The sequence below is a fragment of the Drosophila biarmipes genome, chromosome 3L (assembly GCF_025231255.1).
Source record: "Drosophila biarmipes strain raj3 chromosome 3L, RU_DBia_V1.1, whole genome shotgun sequence".
In the NCBI taxonomy this organism is placed as follows: domain Eukaryota; kingdom Metazoa; phylum Arthropoda; class Insecta; order Diptera; family Drosophilidae; genus Drosophila; species Drosophila biarmipes.
In genome coordinates, this window is record NC_066613.1 from 17547717 (window position 1) to 17565396 (window position 17680).

Genomic DNA, 17680 nt, shown 5'->3' on the forward strand with positions numbered 1-17680 from the left:
TAATCAAAGAGTAATTACAAAATATTACAGAGTTATCCAGACTTTTGGCTGAAATTAACTTAAATTTCTAGTTTTCAATGATAGAATTGAGAGAAAAATAATAACACATAAAAATATGTGCGGCTTAAATCGAAAGTTGCAGCCCTGGTAGTAAAGCGCCAGTGCGGCCAAAACGGGAACCCCAAGGCATCGAAAAGCATCGAGTACTCGTGCCGTGCCATCACCTGGCAACCCTGAAAGTTCTAGCCGTGTTTGTGTGTGTGCGACGTCGGTTTTTTCGTCGTCGCGACTTTTTTTAAATAAACTGGAGGCATTTGCAAATAATTTAAGTCTAATCGATCAGGAATTCGTGCATAATGTCGGTTGTGATATCGAGCTGTTCGTGAAGAAGCGACTGAGTAGTGGGTAAGAGCAGGGCCGAGTGCTGGGGAAAGAACAATTTAGAACTTTTGCCACGAGAATATCAAGTGCGTAGGTGTGTGTCAGTGTTTTGGGGCGAGTGCATGTGTGTGTTGTGTTCTCCCGTGTGTGAGGGAGATGGGCAGCAGCCCCCCAACCCCGCTGCCCCAACCAAATACTTCGACTTGTAACCAAGTCCCGTTACAACAATGGTAATACGGAAATGTGCAACAGAGAAAAACAACAACAACAACGAGAAGTAGTACTAGTTTTGTGGGCCTTTCGTGCAGATATTACCAGTTTTCCCCCGCTCCCTTCCCCTCTCCTCCCCTTTCCTCCTCTTTTTCTGCACAACTTCGAGTTTTCCCAGCTGCGCCACAGCAAACGAAAACAACAACCACGATTTTCCGCATTGCAGTTGCGCCAACTAACACCGATTTTTTTGGGGCTTCGTGCTTTTGCGCTCTTTTTGCATTCAACTCGCGTTTAATAAACAATTAATCGCCGAGCAATAAACAACAACCGCAAGCGGCGCACAGAAATTTCAAGCGTTTTCAAAATATTACACCACAGTTACATAATAAACCGTCTTCAAGTCGTGCTTCGCGTTTGTTTTGCTTCGCTTTCTGACCCTCTTCTTGAGGTCGTTTCTCCTGCTTCCTCTTCCCCGCGAGAATGCCCAGCAACCTGTTAGAAGATCGGCTCTAATTGGCTGTTTTTGTAACTACGTTTATACGGCACTGTAAAACTCGAAAACCCCATGCCGTCAAAGGTATTTTGTGGAAATATTATAATATATGATATAGTAAAATATTTCAGTAATTGTACGAGGATTGCAACTTCAGGGATTCATAAAATTGTAGATCTATAAAAATCTTTCCTTTGAAATGGGCGAGTTAAAAGTCCAATCATTTAAAGTGGAATATCAAAACTAAATAAACATAAAAATTAAAAATACATATTTAATGAATTCTTAAAATGTTGAAAGCTGATACATTTAAATACAATGAAAATGATTTAATAATCGATTGTTTAATACATATTCTGTACTTCTATTTCTGATTATAAGACAGTTTTAGATGATTCTGCGATTAGAATAATTATCAGTGAATTATTTATTGCTTTCTTCGCTTTTACAAAGCATTCTTGGCATGTAGCAACTGTATTCTAATCTCTCAAATGCACTCGTCCGCTTTGGGTTCCGAAATGTGTGTGCCTATCGGGTGTGTTTTCAATTCCCCCAATTAGCGTTAATGGAATGCCCGCATAAACGATTCGCACGATCGATACTGATCAGTAGTTTGTTCACCTTCTCCCTGCCTTCTCCACAGCGTGCTGCTCTTCCCACCTGTGGGCAATTACCGCCGTTATCTCATCCACCAAACATGTGAGAAATACCGCCATCAGTACGACCTGTTCACCTTCTCAGTGGGCCAAGGGCCGCAGCGCCGCACCGTCCTGTGCTTTCGCAATCAACTCCTTGATCCCAACGGCTTCGAAGCGTAAGTAGAGTTTCAAGTATTTGACATAGCTCTTATTAAATTCGAAAAAAATTAAATAAAATATGAATTTCCAAAGATATAACAAATATTATACGCAATACTGTCATATTTTTTTTTTAAGGAATTTTTTTTCATTTACATTAAAAAAGTAAAATGTTAGGTTTACCGCTAGCAAGTTAAATGAGTAGAAACCAGACCCGGGTTCGATTCCCATGGCTTTCAAACTTAATACATTATTTTACATTACCACCAATAAAAAAAATGTGCGAATTTTAATTAAACTTTATAATATCAACTCTGTTCCTTTTTTTAAATTAATGAATTACTAAATCATCAAATTAAATGAAAAATTTTTGTGAAATTTTTTTTTTTTGAGTTGTTAACGCATAGCAAGTCAAATGAGTAGAAACCAGACCCGGGTTCGATTCCCATCGCTTTCAAATTGAATACATTATTTACATTACCACCAATAAAAGAATGTGCGAATTTTAATTAAACTTTTTAATATTAACACTATTCCTTTTTTAATTAATGAATTGCTAAATCATCAAATAAGATCAAAAAAATTTGTTAATAAAAAAACAATTTTTTTGGTATTGTAATTTGTTTTACCCTCTCAAACCATCTCCTATTTAAAAGCGTAGCCTATCATGACTTTATTAAATTTTTATTTTGTAATTAATTAATTACTTGCAGCCGCAAGCAGCAGCAGCAGCAGACGCGTGGGCGGGACAAAGACCGAGAGGCAGCGAAGAGCTGGCGGAGCAACAACAACGCGCACGCTAACGGCAGAAGCAGCAGCGCCAGCAGGAGAAGCACTACGGAGCTCTGTAAGATGGGCGTTAAGAAGCATATCAGCGAATCACCATGTGAGCGAATAATACCAATACCTAACTGACCAAGTAAACAAAGGCAGGCGCTTTTTTAATGAGTTTATGGGTCGAAGCGTTTCGGCTTTTTTGTTTAGCAAGCGGCCATAAATTTAAACGTTTGCAAATACGCAAAAGATGCGAAACAAAGAAATGAAAATTTTAATGAGGATCGGTGAAAAATACAAACTGGGGAATACCCTAAAAAATTGATCAAATCTACACTTTAAAAAACCTTTAAAAGTTCGTTTTGTTAACTTGAAATTAATTCTATTAATCTATTACTTATTTTATATACTTATCAAAAAACCGAGTACTGTTCTATTAGTTTTCGATATTAATATTCCACTTATTAAACGTTTGTTCGTTTATTGTTATATTTATTATATTCGCAAACCATTAAGGACATTTACTTTCATACTACTTTGTTTTTTGTTATTATAGTCTCCCAGATTTGATTCATAAGTTTTCCCTCCATCAGAACTATCAATTCCTTTCCAGCATAGCGTGTAATAAGTAAAATATTTAACTAAATACAACCAGATGCCAGCTGAGCGTCGCAGGCAGCCTCGTGCGTTCAAGGTCGCCCTCTTTCTCGAGCGGATTTTTGGTGCTGTTGCATCACAGCACTTCACTCCACTCCACTTGGCTTCGCACAGGCGGACTAGACGCTCAGCTGGTTGCCGGTGCGCACGCTCAGCAGCGCCGCCCCACCCCCTTTCCACCTGGGATCCACCACCTGCCAAGTTCGTGTTGACATTCACGAATATCGGCCACAAAGCGGGCCGTGAAAAATTGGGTCGACATAAGTGAATTTTGCTTTTAATTTATTTTATGCCGAATGCGTTGCTTCACCTTAGTCTCTAGTTTTTCGGTTTGTTTTGTGCATTTGCCAACTAGCTCTCTCATTTGCCTATCTCTCTGTCTTATAGATATTTTTTATATTTTAAATCATCTCACAGAAGGTATGTGGTATCTCTGTGGGTATCTTTATACCTTCGCGTATCTTTCTTTATCTTTTTCCTCAAGTATCTCATGGATGGCCTCTTCTGTATCTTTCAGTAAGCAAATCGAACTCAGTGGATTTATACAGACCGCCAGCCCTGAGGAACAACCATAGCAATAACAACAACAGCAGCAGCGAGGAAGCAGCTGCAGCGAACGAAGCAATAGTACCGTCAATAGCTGCAGGCACAGCAACCACTGCAACTGCAAGTCCTACCTCTAAGGAATCCCTGAACAGGTAGGCGCACTACAGTGGGACCTCGATTAAACGAACCATACTCTACAGGGAGTAAGAGTAGGTGACTTTCTAGTAAAGCAAACCAATTCAGGGTCTTATTCCCGGAAGGATTTATATAACAGAATAAAAATTGAGATGTCTAATTGCACAAAATATTACTGAGAGAGTTTAAAATTGTTTTAGCTACAATTTTCAATTGAAAGGTTTTCAAAACAGATTTAAAAATTGTATTGGAATAATAGTTTTAAATGTTTCAAAAAATGTTTGATTTGTATGTAAAAGCCCAGGTTTTCTAACTCATGGAAGCCTTACTGTACCTGTATCTCAGAAACTGACGAAATTCTGTTGTGAGCTAATCGATTACCTTTTTCTCTTCCCTCCATTTCTTGTTACCTGTGTGTTTTGGTCTGCTGTTTCGCAGAGAGCAACAGGCGGACGCCTCAGCAGCGGCGACCCGTCGCGAACGCCGTCCCGATCGCGCGGTTTATGTGCCAAGGGCACGTCGCAGTCAAACTACACCACCGACAACCACAACAACAGGAGTAGCAGCAGCAGCAACAGCGGTTGCAACAACAGCAACAGCAGCACCAACGGCCGCAGCAACAATTACAGCCACGGAATCTCCGCCAGTTGCAGATACGAACCCGAGCAAAGCGGACGACGCCAACGGCCAGCAGTTGTCCAAGTCGAAGAAATCCAGATCGCATCGCGAGCGCAGAGAACGCGGAAAGAAATCGACAGCTGTATCTGCCTCTACAACAGATAAAGCCACCGTACTCGTTATATCAGCAACTGAAAACGATACTCAATCAAACGAAGAGAACCGCCCGGCCAAGCCAGCGGACTGTGATAAGGAGGTGTGATATAGTGCTACCTTAGCTCTTAAAGTATAGTGGATTTGAGAAGCATTTCAGTTCTCAGAATAGTATTTGAATGAAAGATCTACTCTTTTAAAGATTTTTATAATAGTTTACAAATGTTTGTAAGAGTAGTACTTAAGTTCAGTAAAATCTCTTACAAAATGACAATTTACCTTCTAAACTAGCCTTATAGTCATTTTAACCTTCAGTAAATGTATTTTGAGACAGTCATAATCTGTTTATTTAAAGTTAGTAAAGGGCTTTAACAATAATAACAGGTTAAATCTCCTGACCTTGCCATTCTAATCGAAAGTTGTTTCGCCCACAGATTATGAGCGGCGCCCAGCGTACAAAGCCAGCCGGCAATGGCAACAAATCAGCCAGCAATGGCAAAGCCCAGCCATCGCCGCCATTGCGCATCGAGGATGCGGTGGCGGCCAGGACCACCAACGGCGAGGAGGCGGCCAAATGTGATAACGATGTGCGCGAATTGCAGCGAGCCTCGAAGGTGAGTGATAAAGCCCCCTGAAAACGAGAATCTTTATTAATTATTTGACACACCTTTTCAGGAAATCAATCGCAGCAATCGTCGCATCATGAAACAAACCTTCAACTCAGATGTACTGGAGATTCCCGAGAAGATCGAGACATCAGCACCCAAGGCAACCCAATCTCCTCAAGCATCAGCCACAGCGAAACCACCTGCAGACAGCACCACCGAAGATGATGACGAGGAGGACGAGGACGACTGGGAGAACATGTTCGACGAGAGCGGCGACTGCCTGGATCCCAAGATACTCCAAGAACTGAGCGAATCCGTGGGCAAGTGCAAAATAGAGCTGCCCAAAATGGACTACACAGTGAGTTGCAAGGAATGTTTAGCTGAATCATTTGATAAGCTAATATTTTGTGATACCCTAGGTTTTTCACATCAAGCAACAACTACTCAACGAAGAGGAGTTTCCTCATGTTCTGGAGGTGTCCAATTTCCCGGTGGAATTCAAAACTCCCGACCTGCTCATGCTCTTCGCCCAGTACAAGGGCAGTGGCTTTGACATCAAGTGGGTGGATGATACCCATGCCCTGGCTGTGTTTAGCAGTTCCCGCATCGGTGAGTGGCTGTGATTTCAACCGGAGATTGGTTTTCTAACGGTATTAAATGTGTATGGCACAGCTGCTGAGGTACTGACGATGGGGCATCCGTTTGTCAAGTTGAAGCCACTGGCGGAGGCCACGCTGGAATCGCGACTGAAGGCAAAGAAGGCCGGTGCCGTATCGTTGCAGCCATATCGCCAGCGACCGGAAACGTGCACGGCTTTGGCCCGGCGACTGGTGTCCGGTGCACTGGGGGTCAAACTGCCCACGGCGCCGCAGGAGCGGGAGAACGAGAGGCGGGTACTACGTGAAGCCAAAGGTCAGTGAGGGTTCAGAGTTTCTTATAATGAGTGTGATGTATAACTTATTGTTTTTTTTATATGCCCCCCGCAGAACGCAAACTGTTAGCTGCCAAACAGCGGGACGAAGTCTGGGAGAGCTAGACCACGGATCCGGAAGAAGGCTAGGTGCATTTTTCTCAACCCATCTACAAAAACGTGCGATGCGTCTGCACAACCACAACGTGAAGATCAACAACAACAAACACTACCAACCATTAAATCCCACTACAAAAACTGATTTCTCAATCAAAGCTAGCAAAGTAAATGCGTAACTTGCATGCTAAGCAATGTACTTTAAATGTTCGCTTTTTGTGCAATTAACACCAGATTTTTGCTCAATTTGTTGTAGTTTTTAGAGGATGCATGATAATGATTATATCATCTAGGCCGTAAGAGAGAAATATCTATATTTATTGGTCGTAGCAAGTAAACATGCATAGATACATATGTACGTGTTGTTTTAACTTCAGGCGTAAACCTTAATTTTTAAGCGCGAGCAATTTATATATTGATATATATATTTTAATAAAGTTTATAGTGTAAGTAAACAGGAGAAAGTGTGTTTTTGATTGTAAGTAAAGGGGATGGAGTAGAAATCTAGAGCAACGTTTAATAGCCACATGATTTATAAGCCTCTGGAAACAAGTTACATTTTAGAATAGTTCTTTGTCTGTAATTAAATCCATTTATTAAAAAATAAATTTAAATAATTTTTGAAACTGCATGTATGTTGGCAACGCTGTAGCCGCGCGCCAGAGTGCGACCAAGGCGGCCTGGCGGTATTTTAGTGTGCGACGGTCACACTTATGCCGGCAGTGAAATTTTTGTTATTAAAACAAAAGAGTTAATTATAGCGCTTAAAAGGTAACAGCTGTGCGTTCGGGCGTTTGTACAGTGCCAGATTGTTTGTTTCTTGAGTTTAAATAAATATATAGCGAGCTAGTGTATCGCATAGGCATTGAGATTTATGCTGTGGCCTTTGGCAATGATTTTTTTAAGTAGTTACACGCTGACAACTTTTAAATATATAACCAGTGAATGAAATTGATAAGCTTATCTTTACGGAAGCGCAGCAACAATAAGGGCTCTAACCAAATCAATCGAAGTTCTGGCATTTGAAGTAGAATTTTTTGACTGCGTGGCTTCAGTTTGTGGGCGTGTTCGCGTTTTCGGGTATGTGAGTACAGTGGTCTCCGGATAAATTGGATTGGATGATCATTTGGAGTCCCTAGGAGCTTCTATTAAATTATTAATTTCATACCTACACTAAAGGTTTAATAAAATAGAATTTAAATTTATTTTTCAAAAATTTTAAAGCTAAATACTTAAACAAAATAATGGCAATTTTCTTATTTAAAGTTGACAGAAAGCTTCATCAAATAATCCACTCCATTTCTTTTTTTTGTTTAAAAAACTAAAAATTGTAAAGTTGCCCTAAAAATACAAAAATTAAGGTTTAGTAAAAGATAGAAAACAGGCCAAGGTTATTCACTGTACCTATGTATTTCTACGCCTATTAATATGAAATCGAAGAGGCGGCTGTAATTGCAAAAGTCGCGTGTCATAAATGCCGTACAAAGCGAAACTAATTGGAATTAGTACCTACGTGGATCTCGTTTCAGCCCAGTCATGAACAAGTACTTATCTGTGCTACTGCTATCCGTGGCAATCGCCGGAGCGGCTAAGCCGGAAGATAGTGAATCGTGCTACTCCTTTGCCGGCGGCAACGTTTATCCCGATCAGCCGAAGGGCGACCATCAGTTGCAGTACACCAAGGCAGTCAGTGAGTTCCATATAATATTGATATACAGCCCGGGATCATGATTAACTCTTTATTACTCTCATTTCGACAGTTTCCAAGCCAGCGCCACCGTTCGAGGGAACCGCTGTGGTTAACAAGGAGATTGTGAAGCTATCGCTATCCCAGTATCTGGGGAAATACGTGGTGCTGCTCTTCTACCCGCTGGACTTGTGCGTATACCTGTTTTGGTTGCTTAGAAATACCTCGTTTTGAAACATATTTGTGTTTAAATAATGTATTTCTTAAATACCATCTTCTTGAAAGGTCCCCAGATGTGTCTATGTATATGCTTTCACATTTCCCTTCTCTATTTCAGCACATTTGTCTGCCCCACGGAGATCATAGCCTTCTCCGACCGCATTGCGGAATTCAAGAAGATCAAGACGGAAGTGATTGGGGTCAGCGTGGACTCGCACTTCACCCACTTGGCCTGGATTAACACGCCGCGCAAGGAGGGAGGTCTGGGCGACGTGAAGATCCCCCTGCTCTCCGACCTGACGCACAAGATCAGCAAGGATTACGGGGTCTATCTGGAGTCAAGTGGCCATGCCCTGCGCGGTCTCTTCATCATCGATCAAAGCGGAGTGCTGCGCCAGATCACCATGAACGATCTGCCCGTGGGTCGGTCTGTGGATGAGACCATTCGCCTGGTCCAGGCCTTCCAGTACACGGATACCCATGGAGAGGTGTGCCCAGCGGGCTGGAAGCCAGGTGCCGATACGGTAGGTTTGAATATAAAAAACCTCTTTTTAAGATATCTAAAATAAAAAACATTATTTTTCATTTTTTTAGATCGTTCCCAACCCCGAGGAGAAGACCAAGTACTTTGCCAAGAACAACTAAGGATAGGCGACCAGCCCGCATTAGCAACCAAGCCCAGTTCATTCCAAGTGTTCACGACTGAATCGCGTCTAAATCGAACAATAGACCCCCATCGCATGAGTCCTCTGTACAAAAAAGACCGCAAAGCCACCGATTGCAAATGCTTCGCATTTGTTTTGTAAAAAATATAGTTTGTTTATTTTACAGCATAACTGAGAGATAAATAAATTGATGAAGTACATGTAAAAGTGATTCAAATTTCGTGGCGGCACAGGAGAGCGACCAAAAGGAGGGGGAGATCGGGTTGGATCTCGAAGTCTCGAGCTTTAGAGCTGCCTTGTGTGGCCACAATAATGATTAACAATTCGATTGCGATTAGGTTCATACAAAAATATATGAATATATGTAATAGGTAATAGTAAATTAGTTAGGTACGCCATGGTTTGCAGTTAAGTAATCCTGTGCTCCGGCCTTTGGGTACAACAAAGCTAAGTATGTCGAGGTATATATAAAACGGGGAAATCGGGGAAACGGGGACGGGGCGACGACAATAACAACTAGGACGTCATAAGGCACTCGTTCTCGTCGGTTTTCTCGTGTGTAGTCTGTTTTTTTCCGTTGCAATTGTGTGCGTTGTCAGTAAGTGCTACATTGTTGTGCGCTTTAAATGCCAAAAACCCAGGCTCATAAAAAACGTAGGTGCAACTGCATTTCAGATCAACATTTGTGCGGGGTGATTCCGTTGCTGTGGAGATTCCAAATCGATCAAAGCGTTGCACTGTTCAGATTCCCGGAAACATTATACAAATAAGGGGTTAATAAATTCTTAGAGCTATGACGATGCAACACGTCGAACCAAAAAGCAGTCGGCGATAGTAATGTCTGGGTGTTTGTTCATTCATAAATCGAGGGATTGACAGCTTACTGCTCGTAGTAGACGGCGTCCTGGAAGAAACAGGAAATACGTCAGTATATGTAGATCAAAATAGAATAATATATAAATTTATATCTTTATATTGAGGTTCTATGTTCCACAATTTTTCTGATATACTCACAATCAAAAAGAGCGCTGCGAATACCAGTGCCTTCATGCGAACATCGAGATTCAGGGGGAAGGTGACGCTGAAGTAATCCGCATCGGTGAACAGCTCCCTTCCCAGTCCAGACCATTGTTTGCTTATTTTGCCGATCTCCTCATTATTGGCGCTCAATACCTGAAAGCGAGTAAAAAAAGGCGAGATATGTTTGGCGTTTCGCATTAATCGGGACGGAATTCGCAAGCACAAACAGAATACGCAGTATCGCAATTAACTGACTCGCTCTGGACAGTCAAGCATAGCGACCCATGACGTCACTGTATCGGATTGCAGTTTCTGTACCACACAGCGGGGGTCAGACGAATAGCTCTTAAAAATATAGGTTCAAACAATCTTTAGACTCAACTACCCACAAGAAAATGATAAAATGATTGATAACATCAAAGGATGTCTAAAAAAGTATTCATTAACCTAAAGATTCAGAAGAAAAGGTCTTCAAAAGTTCCCTATCAAAACTCTTAGTATTTATAAAAATATACATTTCAAGAACTTCTATATATCTATAGTTATATTTATAAATATTAAATGACATAATTGTCACATAAATATAGTTTTTGTGGGTGCTATCAAGTTTTCCGCTTCTGTATGCTTTATACTATAATCTTCATACTTGTTTGAGTGGGGAACTGACCATAACCACTGCCGTATGTATAGCCAATTATAAATTACTTGCAATAATTAAAAAGCAATTAAATGGATTAGGGCCCCCAGCAATTGAATGAACATGAATGCCTGGCACTGTTCATTAAGGAATGTCATAAGGCGTTCGATTAAACTGATAACTCGTCTATGCTCCCTCTCTTGCGTTGCTATTCTGCTGACCGACGCTGTGTGTCTATACACTTGTTTGAGTATGGGAATCGAGATCGAGACACATGAAGAACCACTTGTTGGCCGCCGACTGACCTTGAAGTTGGTATCGCTGAAACACTTGCAGGGGCAAATGGGTCCCTCGATCTGCAGGACGATGTCGCCGAAGGTGTTCCTGATGTTGAACTTGGGCCGCAGGAAGGTGCAGACCTGCTCAACGCTTCCGATGACCTGGCCCGGTGGCGCCGACACCTCCACGGTGTTCATGCAGCTGGGGAAGCAGCAAAGGACATCGCATTTGAATGGCCGGACCAGGTGGAGCACCTCGTTCTGGAAATTGTCCACTATTTTCATTTCGAAGGGCCGCGATCTGCCGAGCAAGTTGCGGGTGCAGCAGTCGCTCTCCTCGTAGGCGAAGTACACATTCTGGCCAAGTGAGTTCTTCACCTTGAAGCGGTTCTTCGTCTCGAAGCCGGTGATCAGCTCCAGTTTCTCGATCTTTTGCGACACGAGCAGCTGGTCCAGGGCGGTTAGATATTCGAGGCCCTGCGGGCAGTTGGGCATGCCCACGGGTATCGACATCCAGTTCTCTGCAATGGGGCGTAGTTCCCGATTAGCTATATATATATATATGTTGCTTGCCTATATATAAGCAAGGAAAAATAGCATATCTACAGTAGCGGTCCGGTCATTGGCATTGTGATCGCGGGGCTTACTTTAAGTAGTTTTAATTTGAAAAAATTATTTATACTATTTTATCCAGAAATTTTTTTGTGTTTCTCAAAAAATATTGAAAGTTGTTCAAAATATAAAAGTAATTTTAGTTAAGAAATGTTAAAAAACCAGTGAGAGTTAATTTTCCAATTTTCGTAAATTTTTCTGTCACATATCAGCAAATTTATTTTCTTTTAGAGTCATAAATTTCAATTTAATTATCTTTTAAAAATGACTCATTCAAAACATTATCTTTAAAGCATGTAAAATTTAACTAATGGTTCATAGATTAATTTGCACTTTAAAATTATTTCCAGTGCTAAATTCTTGACCGCTGCTGTATGAGAAGGTGCAGGCAATTCCGCCTTTTTGCACACGCCCACTCCAACACACAGACGCGCGCATCCCACTACGACCATCTGCGCGTTGGAATTCAACAGTGGGACTAATCCATACACGCAAATCTATAGCTACGCACCAGCTCCGTTGGCATTGAGTCCGGGATTCACCGCCTGCGGCTGGCGGACCACGGTGTCATCCTGTGGCGCGTTCTGTGGCACCACCTTGTACTCGCTCATCTGCATCATCTTTTTTCAGCGATTGTTTTTGGATCGGATTCTGGAACGGTTCGGAAAACACTAAACTTTGTGGGACCGTTGGGTGAACGCTGAAAAATACCGTTGCTGTGGCACAGGTGCAACCTGCGAAAAATACTGGTTTCTGCCTACTTTTGGTATTATTTAGGTATTAACAGAAGTGCATTCCGCCAAGTTAATTGTTAAATGTACATGCAAATTAGCAAAAATATATTTCCCACAAACCTGGAAATTAAGAAATTGAAAAATATTTACATTTTAAAGCTGGTTTCTCTTTGGGTTGGTATTTTTCCGAGGATTTAGAGAGCCTTCGTGCATGTCGGTTATTCCGTACGCTACGGTCATACTGCTGCCATGATAATTGTGATAAGGGAGCAATAAAAAAACCTGGGCAGAAAACCCCTGAAACATGCTGCTTGGCAGCCGAATCTCCAGTCAAAATGAGCGAATCTCTTGATAAGACCACCAGCCCGAGCCTGGCCAGTTCCAGGGCCACGCCCTCGAGGGCGGAAGGTCCGGACGAGGGGCACGACGTGAGCGACACCTTCTACACAAGTCAGCGCAAGAAGGGCAGCCACGTCTTCCGGGTGCGGCTCGACGCCACAGGATTCACCCTTCAGCGGGAGTCCCCCGGCGGCAGCATTGTCAAGGAGCAGCAGGTGCGCATCTCGGACATTGTGGGTGCCCGCTGCATGCGACCCAAGAAGAGTCGTCGCCTGGCGATGTCGGGAGCCTGTGCCTGCAGTTCCGGCAATCCCAATTCGCCGGCTATCTCGGCTTCCGGCGATCATCATCGCACTGCCACCACGCCGAGTAAATGCAGTACCAACAGCCGCGAGAATCTCCCTTCGGATGGCGCCGATGTCAGCGCCTTTCTCTACGTTTTCGCCTATGTCCTGAAGAAGAGGAGCCTCCGCACGGAGTTGCATAGGGAGCGCACTGTGCTCACCCTGCGGTTTAGATCCTTCGACACCTTCGAGGACAACATGAGGGAGGCGGATCGATGGTACAGATCCCTCCGCTGGCAGTTGCATCGCACGCTGGAGGAGATCTTCGTGGCGCCCACGGCGGACGAGCGCCGTCGCCGAGTGCTGGTGCTGCTGAATCCGAAATCCGGTTCCGGCGATGCCCGGGAGGTCTTCAATATGCACGTAACGCCGGTGTTTAACGAGGCCGAGGTGCCCTATGACCTGTATGTGACCAAACATTCCAACTTTGCCATCGAGTTCTTGAGCACGAGGTCCCTGGACGCCTGGTGCTGCGTGGTGGCCGTGGGCGGAGATGGCCTGTTCCACGAGATTATCAATGGACTGCTGCAGCGCCAGGATTGGGCCCACGTCCTGCCGCACCTGGCACTGGGCATCATTCCCTGTGGTTCCGGCAACGGACTGGCCAGGTCCATCGCCCACTGTTACAAGTACGTTGCCTTTTTTGATAGTCATTTAAAATATTCCTCTCTGTAGTGTAAATTTTAACTCGCCCTTTATCACCCCCTTTAAAAAGGGGGGTTATTTTAAGATAAGATCACATTTTGTACAATTTTTCCATATCACATCGAATGGCCATAATCTTTGATTAATTGCCCTAATTTTCGTGAACTTTTAATGCTGCTTCATGTTAACTACTAATCCTAAAATTTACTGCCATCATTTCCGTTTGCCTTTCGTTCACCAATAGTTACATCGAGAAAAGGGTATAAAACTGATTGACTAGAATGATTTTATTACCTCAAAACGTATTAATCCTTAACGTTTTCTCCCCCAGTGAACCGTACTTCAGCAAGCCTGTGCTGGGCGCCGCTCTGACCGTGATCAGTGGACGCAGTTCACCCATGGACGTGGTCCGCGTGCAGCTGCAGAATCGCTCCCTCTACTCCTTCCTCTCCATCGGCTGGGGTCTGATCTCAGACGTGGACATCGAGAGCGAGCGCATTCGGCTGCTGGGCTACCAACGATTCACCGTCTGGACACTGTACCGTCTGGTGAATCTGCGCACATACAATGGCCGCATCAGTTATTTGCCCACGGAGCAGCAGGTTTCCGCGACTCCCAGCCACTCCGGTTATGCTGGTCAGCACAGGATGCAGAGCAGTCGGAGTTGCAACACGCACATTGACATGCTGAACGGGCCGGCGCCCAGCTATCATTCCAGTGCCGAGTACCTGCCGCAGGAGTTTGCGGACGTGATCTCCCTGGAGACGTCGATCAATCAGTCGTTCCGCTCGCGGTGCGACAGCTGGCTGTCGGGGGGATCGCGGCGCAGCTTTTACTATTCCATATCGGAGAGCATCTACCATAGTTTGGCGGATGAGAGCGAGTTCACAGGCCTGGCGGCCGCCTCGCTGGAGAACAGGCAGCTGAACTACGGACCGGCGAGCGAGCTGCCGGATCTGGACGAACCGCTGCCCGAGGATCAGGGCTGGCTGGTGGAGGAGGGCGAGTTCGTCATGATGCATGCGGTCTATCAGACGCATCTGGGCATCGACTGTCATTTTGCGCCCAAGGCCCAGCTGAACGACGGCACCATCTTTCTGATCCTCATACGTGGCGGCATCAGTCGTCCGCACCTGCTGAGCTTCCTCTACAACATGAGCTCCGGCACCCACCTGCCGGAGGTGAACAACGAGTATGTGAAGGTGCTGCCGGTAAGAGCCTTCCGCCTGGAGCCACACGACAATCACGGCATCATCACGGTCGACGGGGAGCGGGTCGAGTTCGGACCACTCCAAGCTGAGGTCCTGCCGGGCATAGCCCGCGTCATGGTGCCCAAGTAGGAGGTGGGGAAAAAGGGCCGTACCCCAAGAGGCTGGAGCTTACTGGAGACCATCAAGCAATAGAAATCTCAATTTAGGAATCTCTGCATTTGTAGCTAATACTTAGGGCCTCCCAGGGCCGAGATGAGAGAGTTGTGCATTCTAAATATTTTGTGCTTTTTTGTGGCCTGCTTCTGCCAACCAATCATGTATTGTTATCATTCTTAAGGATACTTGCAGTTATTTACAAAATATAAACATGTATATAAAGCACATGTCGAACGAGATGCGCGTGCATTTTGGATTTACTTTAATCTCAACTATTTGAAATAGTGAACAAAGTCTTAATTTATATTTAAATGTTTTGAAAACTGTGTAATGAAAAAAAAATATATGGAAAATGTTTAAAGATGATTACAAAATAAAGATACTTAAATTCGAGCAACTTTTAAACTAGCTAAAAAATGTAACATTTCCTAGGGAAGGTTACAACTTTTTGTAATATCATTAAAGTAGATTTAAAAACGAATGAATAAAATCTTTGAGCTTAAAATTGTTCAAAATATTTGAAAATAACCCTATTTTAAGTTATGTATTTAACTTATTTTAAAATTAAAATTTAACGGCCTTGTAACGGTAATTTTTGGTTTTTCTTATCCAGCTGGTATTTTTGTAGAGGGCTATGAAGTATTTACAAACTGGTCACTCTGGACAGAGAAAAAAAACAAATCCCCCTACGTTTGTGAAAAAACAATTCAGAGGAAAAAATAAAAGGCTCTGCTTGCGTTTCACACAGTGTCAGCACATTCCGTTGACAATCCGAGACTCTCCAGCTCGGGATCTCACAGTATTTCGCATCAGGCACCGAGAAAAGCTCTGCAATATGTCGTCCGAGGAGCTGGCGCCAATCAACGAGCAGGACTTTAAGGACCTCAAGGAGCGCATGAAGTTGATTGTGGAGGCCGATCCAAAGCAGTATCATAACGACTTTTCGCTGCGACGCTATCTGCGCGCCTTCAAGACCACAGATGACGCATTTCAAGTGAGCCATTCGCAAATAAAATCCGATATAAAGCCCCAAGTATGGCAATCCCCAGAACCGAATATTGGAATTCCCTTTTGGAAGGTCTTTGGGGTCCAACCTGATTGTTAACCAAAAATCTATACTTGAAAAAGATAATTTGCTGTCATAGCTTAAATTATAAGGCTTAGTTAAGATGTAGCGCATTTCCTACACCAAGTACCATTTGTTGTTGATATAATCTTGTTTTCTAAGCTGGGAAAATTAGTCATAAATCAAAATTGTACAATTTTCCAAGTCAACCCAATTACTAATTTTATTTTTTATTATTACTAATTTTATTATTTCAGTTCTAAAAAAAAGTATACAATTATTTTGGTTATTATAGATAAAAAGCCTTTAGAAATTTAAACTCATACTTATTTAGTGCCCATTTGTTATGTTTTACCAGAAAAAAGTATATAATTAATTTAGTTATTAAATAAGTAGCTATATAATTTGATATGATGACTTACAATTAAATTTCCTCCCCGCAGGCCATCCTGAAGACCAACAAGTGGCGCGAGACCTATGGAGTGGAGAAGCTCCACGAGATGGACCGCAGCGAGCTGGACAAGAAAGCCCGCGTGCTGCGCCACCGCGACTGCATCGGCCGTCCGGTGATCTACATTCCGGCCAAGAACCACAGCTCGGAGCGGGACATCGACGAGCTGACGCGCTTCATCGTCTACAACCTGAACGAGGCGTGCAAGAAGTGCTTCGAGGAGGTCACCGACCGCCTGTGCATCGTCTTCGATCTGGCGGAGTTCAGCACCAGTTGCATGGACTACCAGCTGGTGCAGAATCTCATCTGGCTGCTGGGCAAGCACTTTCCGGAGCGCCTGGGCGTCTGCCTGATCATCAATTCGCCGGGGCTGTTCTCCACCATTTGGCCGGCCATTCGGGTGCTGTTGGACGACAACACCGCCAAGAAGGTGAAGTTCGTGGGCGATGAGGTCGAGCTGTGCCAGTACCTCATTCCGGACATCCTGCCAACGGACATGTAAGGCTTCCAGCCTCGAAATCAGCTACCCATGGAGCTTCTTTTAGGCATAGACATATCTCCAAGGAGAAACCGAAACCAGTACCTAAAAACTATGTTTGCACGGAGGCTTCTGAGAGCTTTTATCCAGTACAGTACTCTATCTGTAAATCGGTGTGTTTAACAAGTTGATTGTAAAATGTATTTTATTGGACACAACTATTAACTATTTTAGATAAAGGTTTATCTTGTATGTGTAGTCTCTATATACCTGAATTCGTATAAGACAAATATATATATCTGTATATGCAAGTGTCTAGGTGTATAGCAAATAAAGTTGTAAAAAAGTAGAGATTAGATGGTGATGCATGGCACACGTGAATAATCGTTTTGTGGGACGGGTCGATAGGGCTCTAATTTTGGCGAGCTTATCATTTGCCCAGCGATAAGAATCGTAATCCCCAACGATTCGCCGAGGTAGGTCTTATCAAATAATTGTTTTGGTTTTGCTGATTTGAAATTGGCGCCGATTAGGGTTGCCACTGAGGTGACAAGCAACTAAGGGCTGTTGAGCTTTTACCAACACTGTTATGGCTGCATTTAGCTATAAAAAGCTAGACAAATATGTTTAATAATTAGTCAGAAACAAAGTTCCCTTAAATAATTAAATTTGATTAACATTAAAATTGTTTTTACTACCCTCAAATTGAAAAATTAACTTGAAATATAGATAAATT

The 17680-nt window shown here is 43.3% G+C and overlaps 5 protein-coding genes across 9 annotated transcripts; 4 read left to right on the plus strand and 1 right to left on the minus strand.

Annotated features, from left to right (window-relative positions):
* Positions 1-235: 235 nt before the first annotated feature.
* On the plus strand, positions 236-6866 carry LOC108035548 (R3H and coiled-coil domain-containing protein 1). 2 transcript variants are annotated; one of them, XM_017111217.3, is made up of 10 exons: positions 236-405; positions 1731-1901; positions 2598-2770; positions 3833-4013; positions 4435-4870; positions 5202-5381; positions 5443-5733; positions 5795-5984; positions 6048-6287; positions 6362-6866. In XM_017111217.3, exons 3-10 carry the CDS (start codon positions 2737-2739, stop codon positions 6409-6411), a joined length of 1602 nt encoding a protein of 533 aa, XP_016966706.1. In that variant the 5' UTR covers positions 236-405; positions 1731-1901; positions 2598-2736; the 3' UTR covers positions 6412-6866. The 2 variants fall into 2 exon arrangements, with proteins under 2 accessions (XP_016966706.1, XP_050742182.1); XM_050886225.1 differs by lacking the exons at positions 236-405; positions 1731-1901; positions 2598-2770 and adding an exon at positions 3597-3735.
* Positions 6867-7076: 210 nt separating this feature from the next.
* On the plus strand, positions 7077-9173 carry LOC108035433 (peroxiredoxin-2). Of its 4 annotated transcripts, none has more exons than XM_044094971.2 (5): positions 7077-7173; positions 7932-8092; positions 8163-8280; positions 8427-8832; positions 8903-9173. In XM_044094971.2, the coding sequence occupies exons 2-5, from the start codon at positions 7939-7941 to the stop codon at positions 8951-8953; spliced, it is 729 nt and encodes a 242-aa protein (XP_043950906.1). In that variant the 5' UTR covers positions 7077-7173; positions 7932-7938; the 3' UTR covers positions 8954-9173. The 4 variants fall into 4 exon arrangements, with proteins under 4 accessions (XP_043950906.1, XP_050742075.1, XP_016966554.1 ...); XM_050886118.1 differs by having other exon boundaries at positions 7122-7173; positions 7937-8092; XM_017111065.3 differs by lacking the exon at positions 7077-7173 and adding an exon at positions 7285-7482.
* Positions 9103-12205, minus strand: LOC108035432 (phospholipid scramblase 1). The gene is made up of 4 exons (XM_017111064.3): positions 12032-12205; positions 10936-11429; positions 9988-10146; positions 9103-9877 (listed from the first exon to the last, which is right to left on the minus strand). The coding sequence occupies exons 1-4, from the start codon at positions 12138-12140 to the stop codon at positions 9854-9856; spliced, it is 786 nt and encodes a 261-aa protein (XP_016966553.1). The 5' UTR covers positions 12141-12205; the 3' UTR covers positions 9103-9853.
* Positions 12206-12489: 284 nt separating this feature from the next.
* Positions 12490-15342, plus strand: LOC108035585 (sphingosine kinase 1). The gene is made up of 2 exons (XM_017111256.3): positions 12490-13566; positions 13914-15342. The coding sequence occupies exons 1-2, from the start codon at positions 12590-12592 to the stop codon at positions 14920-14922; spliced, it is 1986 nt and encodes a 661-aa protein (XP_016966745.1). The 5' UTR covers positions 12490-12589; the 3' UTR covers positions 14923-15342.
* A 253-nt stretch (positions 15343-15595) lies between these two features.
* On the plus strand, positions 15596-17300 carry LOC108034547 (uncharacterized). Its single transcript, XM_017109474.3, has 2 exons — positions 15596-15943; positions 16459-17300. The coding sequence occupies exons 1-2, from the start codon at positions 15785-15787 to the stop codon at positions 16966-16968; spliced, it is 669 nt and encodes a 222-aa protein (XP_016964963.1). The 5' UTR covers positions 15596-15784; the 3' UTR covers positions 16969-17300.
* The last annotated feature ends 380 nt before the right edge of the window (positions 17301-17680 follow it).